The sequence below is a fragment of the Crinia signifera genome, chromosome 4, assembly GCF_055691185.1.
Source record: "Crinia signifera chromosome 4, ASM5569118v1, whole genome shotgun sequence".
NCBI classification, from domain to species: Eukaryota; Metazoa; Chordata; class Amphibia; order Anura; family Myobatrachidae; genus Crinia; species Crinia signifera.
The window spans coordinates 222042205-222057872 of record NC_139220.1 but is presented as its reverse complement, the minus strand read 5'-3'; the positions used below and the strand labels follow the sequence as shown (position 1 = coordinate 222057872).

The 15668-nt window shown below is 43.0% G+C and overlaps 1 protein-coding gene across 3 annotated transcripts in view; it reads left to right on the top strand.

Moving 5' to 3' along the window:
* Positions 1 to 15668, top strand: part of MYZAP (myocardial zonula adherens protein) — a 164118-nt gene that overhangs the window by 121243 nt on the left and 27207 nt on the right. For all 3 annotated transcript variants that reach the window (XM_083183827.1, XM_083183826.1, XM_083183828.1), the window contains exons 7-11: positions 6741 to 6893; positions 7951 to 8076; positions 10283 to 10411; positions 12031 to 12125; positions 14597 to 14702. In XM_083183827.1, the coding sequence (XP_083039953.1) occupies positions 6741 to 6893; positions 7951 to 8076; positions 10283 to 10411; positions 12031 to 12125; positions 14597 to 14702 (609 nt within the window). The remainder of the gene's footprint in view (positions 1 to 6740; positions 6894 to 7950; positions 8077 to 10282; positions 10412 to 12030; positions 12126 to 14596; positions 14703 to 15668) is intronic.

The following is a 15668-nucleotide window of genomic DNA, read 5'->3' as shown; positions in this document are numbered from 1 at the left end:
CATGTAACATCAGCAGCCCGCCCCAAGCAGGCATTTACCCGCCTGTGTTTACAGGGGAACGCCCAATGTTTTCATGGGGACGCCCATAAAACGCTGGGTGTACCCCTGCTGCCACTCCCTGCCCACCCCAAATTCCTCCCATCCTGGAGAGAACGGCTCTACAAGTGTGTAACTCGCCAAAGCCGTTCGCTCCCGGGGGTTATGTATGCGCATATTCGAGCATACACACGCGCAACCCCACCATCGGACACGGGGCCAGATTCAGCCCTGTACGAACGGGTCTGAATCGGCCATTTACGTCCTTAAGCTCATCTTCCTTAGTAGCTTGTGATGTGGGTCCCCAGGCAGAAACTTTGTAGCAATCACCCTTGCCATTTGTGTTCTATCCATTTGCAGACTATGCCCTGTCTCCCCGGTGGCAGATCAGTGAGTATCCAGGTTTGGTTGCAGTGTGTGCAGTTGATTTCCTCTGTGACTGCTTCTTCCTATCAGACAATGCTTTTCTGAAAGAGAACATATTTAGCTACTGTGCACCCTGAAAACACCCCAGGGCCTACACGTTTCCCTGACCGTATGCTGTTGCATGCTGGATCACTGGAATTAGGGATAGCTAGGCAAAACCACTAGCATTCCCGGGTGGTGACTGAGAGGTGCTCTGCAGTTCACACAGAAAAAGGCCACGTCAGGGGTGTGCTCTGATAGTGTCACTCGCATATTAATGCACAATATTGCATTCTCAGACATAGTACAACAATCACAGAGGCCATATTTGGTCGAAAAGGAGACACTGCACCTGTCATATACATGTGCAGATATCAATGGTGAGAATGATGATGCGCCAATGGTGAAGTATTTATAGTTGCTGGTGGATTTATACCATCTGTGGGAATTGAATGTGGTGTTTCAGGGCTTGCACATTCTGTTGGATGCAAGTACATGAGAGGCAGGCTGGAAATAACATTATCAGTTGTTTGTGACTGTCCTGTATCTCACCTGTGGGCAGCAGTGTCCTGCAGAGGGGATGGAGGGGCAGTTGGGAGAGCCCACTTTGCTTAGCAGAGCAGTGGTGAATAGATGATGTGCACACAGCGCCTATTCATGGAGACAATGGAAATGGGGGCATGGCCAGCAGCTCAACGAGCCATGCACACAGTGATGAAAACAGGGGTGTGGCCAATGAGAGCATCATTTACATAAAGCTACTCACCTTTTTAAAGAGGCCAGGACCCTTTTTTGTTACCTTTATCTGTTCTTGGACTTAGGTGTTTTGTATCCTTTGATGCTAGTACTGCATCCAACAATAATCCCTTCTAATACTCAGTTTTGTACCTTGCTTTGTTATAAGCAAATTCTTTGTACCCACAAATTCTGTAGCATTCTCACCATAAAACAATTCATGTGGAGGGTTACAGATGTGTACTCATATGTCTATACCAAGTGCAAAATGCCTCACATCGCATTGAGACTAATGGGCCCTACACACATTGCGATGTGTGCAGGGCTACCTAGCTATGCTAGGTCGGGCTGTGCTGCGCCGCTATCGCCTAGCACACAGAGCTGACAGCCCACACACAGAGCGAGCTGTCAGCTCTGTGTGCTAAGCGAGCAGGCAGCGCCAATGTTCTCCGGTGGGAGAACACTGCCGATGCCGAGATTGATGGACACTGTCCATCAATCTCGGCCAGCGATAAAGACGCGCGGGGACGCGCACCGATGCCGATATAGCCCCCACACATACACCGATGTGAGGGCATTTGCTAAGCGACTTTGCCAAACCAAGCAAAATCGCTTAGAAAATGCCTTAATATCGGCATGTGTGTAGGCCGTATAAGACATGTAGCAGAAAAAATACTCTGCGCTAGCAGAGTCTCTTGGGACTTACTGAAAGGGGCTGTTAGCCGCACCTGAAGAAATGATGTATGACAACACATCTGTATCCACCGTTCTGGAGAATAATCTGTTTTGCACGTCAATGGCTGGGTTTGATGCTTCGGCCCAGTATACATTTTAGTATATAGTACATCTGATTATTCCGGTCATGGTTCTGTTTTACGTACCCCATATGTAGTACATGTTGCTCTTTGTTGCATTGTCTTAAGACGTTATATTTTATTTAATTCCATTGTCACTGTATTTTGAGTGGGTTTCCCTTAAAGTTAATGTTGCTCTTACACAGAATACTTAATCTTTGTCCTTCACTAGGTAATAATTGCATATCTTATTATAACCTGTAAAAGTAATGTTTTTGTTTTCTCGTGGGTTATTTAAAAGTGCTACACATCACTATGTTTGAGATCAAGTTGTCTTGAGTTGCTGCCCTTATATAATTGAATAATTGTTGCTATTGTGGCTTAGCTTCAATAACCACACCTCATATTGAGACAATACAGGTGTTCATCCACTCTGGCCTTTGTTATTTTTTTTTCCATTCAGAATAATACACTTGTCATCTTGGAAATTAATGGTGAGTCTGAGTCCTTTAACCGCCATGGCAATTTTTTTCAATCCTGGGATTCAGGATTGAAAAATGCTCAATCCGAGATTGGACGCCCTAATAAAACGAACAGAAAAATAAAAAAAATAAAAAACGCTCTGGCCTCCCTAAACCGCCCACCCTGAACATTTACTTCCACGGGTGGTGTGTCCATGAGCAGGGCGGCTGGGAGCAGCGGTACATCCAATAGAGGGTCTGGGAATCAGCGGTGGGGCTGGAAGAGGAGAGTGGTGGTGCAGCCATCGGACTGTGCAGCGTGACCTCTGACTGCATCACACTGCGCAGAGCCACACAGACAGGAAGGGAACAGCCAGTCAGCATCTGAAGGAGCACTCAGGCACTGCCTGGCATTTGACTGCTCATGCGCTAACCGCCTGGGATCCAGAAAAAAAATCCACTTTTTCCTCATGGGGCAGAGTTTAGGTCTGCTTAAAGCCTTGAGCTCAGTACCGTGTTGGCTAGTTTTTGGAGAGGTTATTACAGTATAAGCCAAACCTTTGTACCAAAGAGACACTATTATCTGTAATCTTGTATATATTCCTACACTCTTGTGCTTGCAATCTCTGATATGCCATCTTTTCCACATTTAAACTCTTATTGGACTGTGTGATTCCTTTGCTATTCGACTTATGGTGTGTACACATGGTTGGCGGCCATGCTATTCGATCTCGATGCAATTGGAAGCCATGAGACATGATTGCAGTTTTGACTATATAGTACAGACCTACTATATAATCAATGCAGCCCTGTCTATCTGGCTTCAATTTGTTCTGTGCGGGAGCGCTCATCGGGATCGCAAGGTTAAAAAACCTGTGCAATCTGCATGCGATCCTGATGCGATTTTGATTATATATTCAAAATTGTATGCTGAATTGTGCCATGTGTACACACCATAAGATTCAATTGCTATGCAATTTTTGCTAACTCCTGTGCTTTCTGATTCCCTTACCTCCTTCATGCGCTCCCTCAAAACCCACTTCTTCCGACTAGCCTATCCCTCCTCCTAACCTCTTTCGCTCCTCCTATCCTGCCTACCCTACCCCTCCATCCGTTCCTACTTATCCTATTGTTTTTTGTTTGTCCACCCACCTCCTTTTAGTCTGTTAACTCTTATGAGTAGGGCCCTTCTTCCTCGCGTACTCACCCTACCTCTTTACCTCACCAGTGCTCCTGCCCTGTTCTTCCCTTCCTCTACTTCATCTTCAGTCTCCTCGACAATTTCGACACCTACTTCAGAACTGATGCTGATTCCAGTTCTACCAGCTATACCCCTATTTATGCTGTATTATATCAACACACCCTGTACGTTACCTTGTAATTTGTTTTTTGTTTACTGTGTACGGCGCTGTGGACAGTTTGTGGCGCCTTATAAATAAACAAACTACTACTACTACTATTTGCATACAATTCATACTATCTACATTGAATCTGCACTATATAGTCATTGCTGATATTTGGCTTTTTGATTTCAGCTGAACAGGAACGCACATTGGCATAGAATCGGGATAGAAAGCTTAAAAACATATTCTATCTCCATTCGATGTCTATGCGATACCGATTTGATTTTGACTATATAGTCAAAATTGAAAGGTAAATTGCACCATGTGTACACACCATAAGTCTAATAAAGCACCCACTTTTGTGTAAATATACACAAGGTAACTGCAGTGACAACGTTGCACATCCTTTGCCTCAGGTGGACAAGCTCTTTGATCAGCTTGATTCTGCCTGATACATTTCCACCCTAGATCTTTGAAAAACGTATGGCAGGTTGAGCTGACTGGGGAATCCAAGCATAAGACAGTATGTTCTACCCATGTAAGTTCTTATATGATTCAGAAGATAGTGCCACCGTTTTCTCCGCACTAAAGAAGCTATATGTTTTTATACTGTATGCGCTAATACAATCCTGTTCCTGTGTGCTGTGTTGTGTTTTGCTGTGCTTATCCACAATAAAGCTCCTATTAGACTTGAATGCAGACCTCTGCGTAGTAACAAAGCTATCCCATTACAACAATCCAGAGTTACAGGCATTTCAAATGAAGGGAACAATTGGGCTGTTACTGGATCTGTTACAGGCTCTGAAGTAGTTAAAGTTCAGTGAAGGGGTATTCGATAGAATTGCAGGGCTATACAGAGTTGGTTGTAAACATATCATTTAGAACAAGTATAGTGTAGTGCACGTGTGCCCAGCTGATGAGGAAAACGTTCACACTAAGCATATGGCTATGGCAGATGCTTACATTACAACTCTACAGTATATATGGGTCAGCATACACATTTACTTCTGTGAACAAAATGCAGTCACTGGCAACTTGGGTGCAACTCTGCAGCGGCCTGGGTATTTATCAGTAGGTATACTGCATGCCCTGAAAAAACTGGTTTAGGCTCATTTCAAACTATTTGAACATCTCTATGGGAGAACATAATGGGGTCAGTTAGTGGCAAAGTGGTGAGTTGCAACTGCATAATGTATAAATTGTGGCAACAGTAGAAAAACTTGCCAAAAACTTGCCTCTCTCATAGTTAAACCTCACTGCATACTTGCTGATTTTTGTACACTGCTCCATAGCCTGAATAAGGGGGGGGGACGGGGGGGGGGGGACATGCAACACAAGGCATACTGTTCCTCAGGTCCCTCTCTATCAGGGGGGGGGGGGGCCAGACTGGGGGGTCAGAGCACAATGGCATTATTAGCTAATTCTTGTCCCAGTGTGTAAGTAGCACAGAGGCTTCTATGTGTATTTTAAGGTTGTTGTTGTTTAAGTTGTATGTGTTACACTACAAGAAAACGTTATAAATAGTTGTCTCTCAATTAGGTGGAGCTATAATCAGTATCCAGACATTATTAAACTATTAGTTTACATCTAATAGACTTCAGTGGTTTAAATGTAATATACACAATCCATACCTCCCAACATTTCTCATTCTGGAAGAATCCTGTCTTACGGACTTTCCTCTTAATGTATGATTACAATAACCTGTGTTGAAATTCCTTTATCATAATTGAAAAAGTTAAACACGTGACCCTTATTATATATTTAGATGGAAGTCCACTCCAGGTAAGGAGCATTTTGTCCCTCCTGGAATGGGTCATGTTGAAAAAAAATACACAATCTGATATACACTTAGCCCGTGCCACACTGTTTTAAGGTGCCCAAGCCCCCCTCAAGCCTTAGGGGGGTATTCAATGTGGGGTCACGACTGTCGAGCTGGCTCGATAGCCATGACCCTGTCTCGTTCTCGGTCTGCTCGACCAAAAGTCGCAGGCGGGATTCAATGTACCGCCTGTATCGGGGGCGTGGCCGCGAGCTGCGGCTGGGAAGAGACGAGCTGCAGGCTGGAGCTCGTCACTTCCCGACCGTTCTCGGCAGAACGAGCCCGTTCTCGGCAGAACGAGATCCCCTGTTCAATGCTGTCGGGGAAGACAGCATTGAATAGGGCCCGGCAGCCATCTCCCCCGTCGGGAGATGGCTGCGGGTGATTAAATACCCCCCTGCATCGTTCCATGGATCAGCAATCAAAAATCTGCCGATCAAGTGGAATATAGCCCATACTTGCCGACTTTGGCATACTCCTTTCCGGGAGAAGCCCGGAGAGGAGTGAAAGGGGGCGGGTAGAAGCTTCGTTTTGGGGGCGGGGCACGGGTGATAGTTATAGTTTTTAGACTGCGGGGAGAGGGGGAGCCGGGGCTGTAGGGAAATGCGGGAGACTTGCCCCCCTTCCCGGGGGACCGGGAGGGGGACCCGATTTGCGGGACCCTCCCGGCCATTCCGGGAGGGTAGGCAAGTATGATATAGCCGATATATACTTACTCACAGGGCAAGAACATCGCTCTTATCTATAGATAAGTCACATGGGACCTGGTGCACTGGTAAATCAAATAACTAGACTATTATATTTTTTATTTATGGTAATATTTTAACATTGGTTTCAATTGTTTTTTCACAAAAGACAAATTATGATTATTTATTAGGTTTTTACTAAGATGGGAGTTCTTTTTCAGATGGGATGTTGCTATGGGCAACCAATCAGATACTATCTATTTTCTAAAAGGTGCAAAATAAATAAGAAGTTAATTTTGATTGGTTGCCAATAGCAACATCCCATCTGAAATAAAACTCACATCTTGGTAAATAAACCCCTTAGTTGGGAAATAATGTCAAAAAAGGTTAGTAGCATGATTAGTACTGAGTGCCCTGCTAGTATTGAGCAGCATTATTGCCTGTCTTCATCTCTATTGCAGAAATCGCTAGTGGATATGACCCTGGAAAACTGCAACATTAGGGATGAGGTGAAGAATCTGCAGAACTCCTATAACGAGTCCTTAGATAAATTGAAAGAAAAACAGCATTTGTTGGAAGCTGCACAAGTAGAAAACCAGTTGTTAAAAGTGAAGGTAAATACACTTATCTGCAGTGTAATATATGATTACTTTCATTACTGGGAAGTTTCCGTATATTTTCCAGGCCTGCGCATTTCAGCATACCATGTAATTGAAAGCATATGTGAGTATATATAAATATAAGTCATAGTGATTTATGGAACTTGATTGCACCAGCACTACTCTAGCTGGTACATCTTTTTAATAGTAATGTACAATTTGCTTAAACCTACTTGATACAAAGAGATCTGTTATGGTTGGGAAGAAACTGGTTCTCATGCTACATGGAAAGCACGTCTATAATAAATGTGTGCATTATTCCTGTGGTTACAGCTGTCCAATTAAAAACCTTGTAGCGTATGCTCCTGTCTGCAGCTGTTATTACATACACTGTAACTGAATGTAAGGAACGGTACCAAGATCTGACTTATTATATTGAAGCCTGGGGTCATCTTGTACAGTTCAAAAACACCTTTGTTAAAAAGACAGGTTAGAGCATGATTCCCATTGTCAGGCATGGGAACATACACAGGAAGTGTTCTACATAAGGCTAATTCGGCATATGAATACAGTAAGTCAGCCAATATCTCATTAGCAACATCTTCTAAAAAACATTTCCCTGGTTTCTCCCAGGCACACCAGTGACATTTAGCACACATTTTCACCCATACCTACACCACAATCCTTTACAAATAAGTAAATGTGCCTTCCTTTTAGATGCCTTCCTATATTGAAATCTAGAAACCTGTACATATATGTTAGTTAGCAATACAGAAGACACTGCAGTTGAGAAGAGATAATGAAAATCTATTGACACCCATTAAAGCAGTAATTGGGCACTGGCATTAATCCCATAGTTGCCTACTTAATTGCAAATGTGTGGGACCCTTTACTTTGGGGTAAATGCTTTAGCCAAATTAGCTACTCTAAGTTTTTGGAAGATTCTTCATTAAGCAGGTTCCCCTAAAGGCCTTTACTTTACCGAGGTTTACAGCATCCAAGGGATTGACTGTAGCCTAAAAATGTATAAGTGATCCTAATGTTTTCCTTTTTCCATTCATTTCATCTACAGATAGAGTCTTCTCAAGAGGCCAATGCTAACGTCATGAGAGAGATGACACGAAAACTATACAGCCAGTATGAAGACAAAATACGAGAAGAGGAAGTTAAATACACAGCAGAAAAAGAAGTTCTTATTGTATGTTTCTTGTTGAGCAATTAAACATGACTGTATTTATTTACATATTTCTTCAGTGACATCACTTATTTCCTGATCATCAATAGGAAACTAGTTCACACTATAAAGACGGTTTATTACAAATCATACAATACTATTTGCTGCAGAACAGTACAGGTATTGTGGCTTTTTGGGTAAAATATCCCGGTGGTCAGAATCCCAGCAGCAGAATCCAAACGTTCAAAATCCTGATGGATTTTGGTAAGTATTGTAACCCTAATCCTAACCTGTAACCCACCCCTTCTACAACCAAGTCTTAGACATCCCCTCATGCAGCCCAACCCTACAACTAACTCCAATACTTATCCTTGGGATTCCACTGCTGGGACTCTGACCGTGGGCAGGCTGAGCCACATAATATTGACTACATCCCATTGTGGCAGTTTGAGCACACTGTAATACTGTACATAGTGAAGAAGTGACCTCATTATAGGATAAAGCACACATTTGAATGACCAAAAGATAGGGCTTTAGATCTTTGATTAATTGTTTAGGCTATTGATACATTTGTAGCCTACCCTATATCATGAGCCTGATTCTGGTTCACTCGCAAAAGCAAATTCTCTCTCTAATGGACAAAACCATATGCACTGCAGGGAGGGCAGATGTAACGTGTGGAGAGAGAGTTAGATTTGGGTGTTATTTTGTTTCTGTGCAGAGTAAATACTGGCTGCTTTATTTTTACACTGCAATATAGATTTTACTGTAAACCCCACCGAAATATAACTCTCTCAGCACATGTTACATCTGCCCTACCTGCAGTGCACATGGTTTTGTCCATTAGAGAGAGAATTTGCTTTTGCGAGTGAACCAGAATCAGGACCTATGTTTGCTTTTTTTTATTACCTCAACTGTTTTTATTTGAATTTTATTGGAGATAAATAAGATGTATTAAAGTCCACATATATAATAATTATGAAACTGGGGTTTTTATGGGCTTAAACCAAATACATGAATAGCTTTGCAGTTTAGGGTAGATCTTCGTGAATGGATTAGATCTGTATAAAATGTCTGTAATGCTGGATGATATTCGCAGTGCAACATGCTCTTTCTCCTTGCTTACACAAGATCATTCCACAATCTCTATATTGTATATTAGTTTAGAAATGATGTCACAGTACGTGCAGGCAAAAACAATTGTTCCTGTTCCTATAGTGTGGAACTCCACCAATCTTTATCACTCATCTAAATTGCTACAGAGGGGTGTGGTAGCGCGATGATCCATATAATGCCACAGACCCCATGGCATGTTTCAGCCATAGACTGGAAGACAATTAATGGGATTGTAGAAAGTAGATCTGCATGAGCTGGAAAAGGAGCAGTGGAAAAGGGGATTTTTTTTCCGCCCCACTCAATATTACAGATTTTAGGTTTGTCAAAAAGCAATACAAACGTAGCAATATAGAAAACAACTGAAAGTGAAGACTGACATTACATAAATAAATATATAGACTGAGGTTGAGCTAGTGTGGCCTATTCATACTTCGGTCTATTGAATATACGAAAACTCCTCACTTTTGTGTTTCCATTCTGTAAATGTTCTCCATTATAATAAGTTCATCAAAATCTTTGAACACTATTTTGAATCATCTCGAAAACCATCAAATATTAGCTATGTCAGTGGTTCTCAAACTCGGTCCTCAGGACCCTACACTGTTCACGTTTTCCAGGTCACCTGACAGGTACACTCATTAATCACTGATGCATTTTAAAAGATCCACAGGTGGAGCTAATTATTTCACTTGATTCTGTGAGGAGACCTGCAAAACATGCACTGTGTTGGGAACTAAAGGTGCCCATACACGTTGCAAACTTTTAAAGTTCAAAATGCATCACATCGCATCACATTACTTTTGTAGTACAGTGCGATATGATGCGATGTACCTAGTGTCCATTAGATGACTTTATACTTAAAAAAAATGCAAATATCGCATCGCATCGCACAGTACAAATTAAACATCACATCGCATAGAAGAGGCAAAATCGCACAGCACCATTGCACAGTACAAAACACACAGCACACAAAATCACAACGTGTATGGGCACCTTGAGGACCAACTTTGAGAACCTTTGAGATATGTAAATGAATGATTATCATATTTAATAGACCATTAATACACACCTATCTCTAGCATCACCAATTAAAAAAAATTGTATTTATTTAAAGGGACAAACAAAACAGTACCTGAAAGCTATTGAAGATGCAAGTGAGAAGGTCCGACTAGCAGAAGCTAAGATAGAAGAACGAGATGCAAAGATAGTAGAACTTGACAATCTGGTCCAGCGAATGCAACAGGTACCAGCATTAATATTCCTAGACTCTGGAAAAGACTGCATATATTTCACTATTGTGTGTTTGATATGTTTTGTAACCAGAGACGTAAGTAATATAATAATGTACAGTTAAAAACCATGTCCACTACAGGGAGGGCAGATGTAACATGTGCAGAGAGAGTTAGATTTGGGTTGGGTTTTGAGTTATATTGCTTCTGTGCTGGGTAAATACTGACTGTTTTATTTTTACACTGCAATATAGATATCAGTTTGAAGTACAAACCCCACCCAAATCTAACTCTCTCTGCACATGTTACATCTGCCCCACCTGCACATAGTTTTATCCATTAGAGAGAGAATTTGCTTTTGCAAAAGAACCAGAATTAGGCCCAAAATAAACTATGCACCCAATCTGTCCAAGCTTTGGTCTGATATGGCCAACTGTTACATTTATAGGTACTTGTTTCCTAGCACGGCCACAAATCTTGCCCATCGGGGGTAATTTTAGTGGCCTGCGACGCGACCGACGCGATGCCCCCGATTTTTCCATTGAAATGCATTGAAAAGAGTGAAAAATCGGGTCGGTCGCGTCGTGTGCGCCTAAAAATGCTTAAATGGTCCACCCGCGATGGCCGCGATTTCCCCATAGGGAACAATGTTAAATGACTCAATTTACCCGCGATGACCCCGATTTCCCATAGGAAACAATGTTAAATGGGTCAATTTACCCAAATCATCATAGGGAAGAATGGTAAATGGGCCAGAAAGCCCAAAAAACCCCCCTGACCAGTGAAATGTCCCCCCAAAAGTAGTTCACGCCACCCCGCGATGAACGTGAACCCGAAGCGTGGCGAGCGCAGCGAGTCCGCGAGGGGCGGCGGTACGCGTCCTCCGACCTTTTCATACCCCCACTATCCACTAGGGCGTGGAGTGAGAATAGAATAGTGTGGCGAGCGTAGCGAGCCACCGAGCCCGAAGCGTGGCGAGCCCCGCGAGGGGACGCGGATACCTTCACAGGTAAACGCGTCCCTTCGCGGGCTTCACAGGTATCCGCGTCCGCTCGCCACGCTTCGGGCTCGGTGGCTTGCTGCGCTCGCCACACTATTCTATTCTCACTCCACGCCCTAGTGGATAGTAGGGGTATGAAAAGGTCGGAGGACGCGTACCGCCGCCCCTCGCGGGCTCGCTGCGCTCGCCACGCTTCGGGTTCACGTTGATCACGTGGTGGCGTCAACTACTTTTGGGGGGACATTTCAATGTTCAGGGGTGTTTTTGGCCCATTTACCATTGTTCCTATGATAATTTGGGTAAATTGAGCCATTTCACATTGTTTCCTATGGGAAATCGTGGTCATCGCGGGTAAATTGAGGCATTTAACATTGTTCTCTATGGGGAAATCGCGGGCATCGCGTGTGGCCCATCGCACCCGATTTTTTTGCGCATGCGATGCCCGCGATGGCCCCGATTTTACCCCCGATGACCGCGATTATGATCGTTGTGGCCGTGCTAGGAAACAAGTACCCATTTATATGCCCATATACCCTACTTTTGGTACAAAACTCCGTCCTTTCACAGAATGTAAATTGGGACAATTAGGAGGAATGTGCAAACAATTGTTACACTATATGATATTGTTTGCAGGAACGAGAACATCTTCAAGTACAACTAACAAGTCATGAAGAGCGAATTCAAAGACTTGATGCAAAGATGGAGATAACCTCATCAGAGAGGGCAAGGTAAATATTTCTGAATCAATACTGGCATATAGGGCGGTATCCAATTAGCCTGGTTAAGTTTCCTCCCAAATATCCATGCTATAGTGCGATTTCTGACATTATTATTTGGGAGAAAACTGTCCTGTTTTTGTGCAATAACATATGGGATTCGCGATTCCTGATGTGTTATCCTGGCTCCGAAGGCTGCTTATCGCATATTGACCTGAGGCACCGGAAGCATAATCCCCCAGAAGTGCTGCTTACAGAGCTAATTGGATAGCCCCTGACGAATCCATTAGCTGCAGTAATTTACTGCAGCTAATGGGATACTAGCCTTAGGGGGCTATTCAATTAAGTCCAGCTTTTTCAACCATGCCGGATTTTCAACAAGCTGAAAACTGTCCACTTTAATTGAATAGGTTGAATGCAATTAAACCTAATAGCAGAACATAATTGTATACCCCTATATTTTGTTTGTTTGGTGTTATTTACAGTTCATTAATGTCAGCATACAGTATGTTTTCAGCAATATAATTCCTTACTTTATTTGCACACCAGTTAATTTTTCATTTTAACACTTTGGGGTAAATGTAATAAAGCTTGTATGAAGGGTGTAATGGTTAGACAGGCTTTCCCAACCGCGGTCCTCAAGGCACACCAACAGTGCAGGTTTTAGTGATATCTAGGCTTCAGCACAGATGGTTTAATCAGAATCACTCAGGTACTAATTAATTCACCTGTGCTCAAGCCTGGATATCTACAAAACCTGCACTGTTGGTGTGCCTTGAGGACCGTGGTTGGGAAAGCCTGGGTTAGCATTATACCCCTTTCACATTGCAGCTGTAACACAGTATATTGCCGTTTTTTTAGTGCTTTAAAACGGTTCCAGCTGCAATGTGAAAGCTACATTGTCAATTTACCGGTTACAGAAAACCGGTATTTTGACACGTGTTAAAAGCAGGATCCTACACGTTTCTGAGCCGTTTTCCCTGCAGTCTGAACAGCTCAGAAACGGTATTTGCTATAAATGATAACCACACTTGATCCCCGCCCACAAGCAGGAAAAAAACATTTAAAATGATATTGTATGGCTTTCTATGGGTGAAACGGGTTGAATATGAAAGGTACAAAACGGTATTTAAACTGCAATATACCTTTACATCATGCAATATGAAAGGGGTTTAACTGGCTTTTGACCAGTTTTAAGACACGTTTAGAAAATCGGGTTGAAAGCAGGTTTTTGCAATGTGAAAGCAGTATTACTGCCTCACAGCACTGAGGTCAAGGGTTCGATTCCCACCTAACTGTGCCTAGTTTGTGTATATATATATTTGTATACCGTATTCCCCCCGTACTTGCGTGGGTTTCCTCTGGGTACTCCGTTCCTCCCACAATCCAAAAATACACTGGTACTAATTAATGTGTGTGCATGTTTATTAGTACCTGTTGGTAGGGAATATAAATTGTAAGTGCCACTGGGGCAGGGACTGATGTGAATGGTCAAATATTCTCTAAAGCGCTGCGGAATATGTGTGCGCTATGTAAATAACTGGTAATAAATAATAAGAAGTAGGAAAAAAGGGGATGTTACCCATAGCAACCACATTCTGTATATAATTTTCTAGCATGTAATAGAGAAATGATAGACAGAATTGGTTGCTAGGGGTAACATCACCTCTTTTCATTTTTGGAAGCTTTAGTAAATTTACCCCTAAGATTGTATGCTTTCCTCTTTGAACACTATTTATACTGATGACTAAACCAAGGAGCATATATCAGTCTGAGATCCAGTTTTACTAAGAATCAACTGCACCTTGGGCCTGATTCAGCAAGGCCCGCTAAGCAGAGTGCATTCGCTGCCTAGCGAGCGCATAAATGCTGCCTGTCAGAATGTCCACCACCCTCCTGCCGCCAAATCCTGCTCGGTACCGTAAGTGGGGATGTCTCAAACACATCCCCTTGCAATAGGCCGCAGGGGAGAGAAATCATTTGATGGTTGCTGACCATCAAATGATTTCTCTCCCCTTCTGTAATAAAAGTCAGTCTAAACTTACTTTTATTTCCGTCTGAGTCCACCGAAGAGGGGGCGGACGCTGACGTCATGTCACCCCTTCTCTCCTCTACCCATACATAGACCTCGGCAAGTGTGATACTCACCGAAGGCATTCACACAGGGGTTCTGCACATGTGCAAATAGGCCCATGCGTAGACCCTCCACCATCGGAACGGGGCCAAAGAACCTATTATTCTATTAGACATTTCTCTACCTATTAGTTAGTGTACTAGAGTTGGAGACAGCTTCTAAGGCTGCCAGTCTAAAATGACCTCTTACCTTTATCTTGTGCTGATCAGTGCTCTAAATAAAACATGTCATTATTATAAGCAGACAATAATCACGTAAAAAACACAAAGCCCCTACATAAATATATAACTAAGGGAATAGTCAGTTTCTCGTTTCTGTAATTCTTTTGTTTTATATTTTTCTTTTTCAGGACCCAGAATTTAGAGGAGGCTGCAGTCAGTTTACGAGAGCGCATTAAGCACCTAGATGATATGGTACACTGCCAGCAGAAGAAAGTGAAGCATATGATAGAAGAGGTGAGAGATACAAGAGGGAGGCATAGTGACACATTTGGTTGTTGCTGACTAGAGTGCTGCCCAAGCTTTTCCATGTTTTCTGCAAGCATTTGAGTTGATTACAATGCTTTAAATTCTCAGGTATATATAGAACTTACGTATTGGTCATGCCCAGAGCATACCTCCCAACAGTCCCGCTTATCGCGACGTCCCTTGAGGGTGGGGGGGGGGGGGCAGTTGGAAGTCCCCCCTGTCGTCCGTGAATAGACACTGTGCGCATGCGTACAGTGTCTATTCATTGCATTCAGAGGGTCTGGGGGCATAGCCAGCAGCTCACGGAGCTGCTGGGCATGCCCTCACAGCAGTGAAAATGGGGCGTGGCCTTGCGGCAGCACCACGAGTACAGGCCATGCCGCTGTCCCGCGACGCTGGAGCTGAATGTTGGGAGGTATGCCAGAGGAGCTTCCTAAATTAGAAACAATAAGGTAGTTTGAATGTTTCACACATTGCCTCATTTCCTTCATGTGCCATCTGTATAAAAGATTATTTTTAAAATGGATAATAGATATCCTATACTGCCAGGTTTATCTGCTCCGGCAGAGGAGTAGGCACACACTAAAATTAAGAACAATCCCCACTGTCAGCATAATGTTTGAGGTCCACGGCTGTGGAGTGTTACGCTGGTGCTTGCTTTTTTGCTATACTTACAAATATGAATCACGCCCAGAGACTGCAATAACACGGAATACAGATTTACATGGCAAAGATCAGCTCACATTATGTAATGTTAATGATGTGACAATTTCATTTTTGTCCCTCAAATCCCACTAAATCCATCATTGTAATAAGTTAAAAGTTGATCATAAGAACAATTATGTTTATTTATATAACTATCTTCTCCAAATGGACTCAACGCAAGAGAACTGTATTAGATGTTTGTAACCAGCAGTGGCTGCTGCCTCCCGGCTGCAGCTCAGACCTCTATCG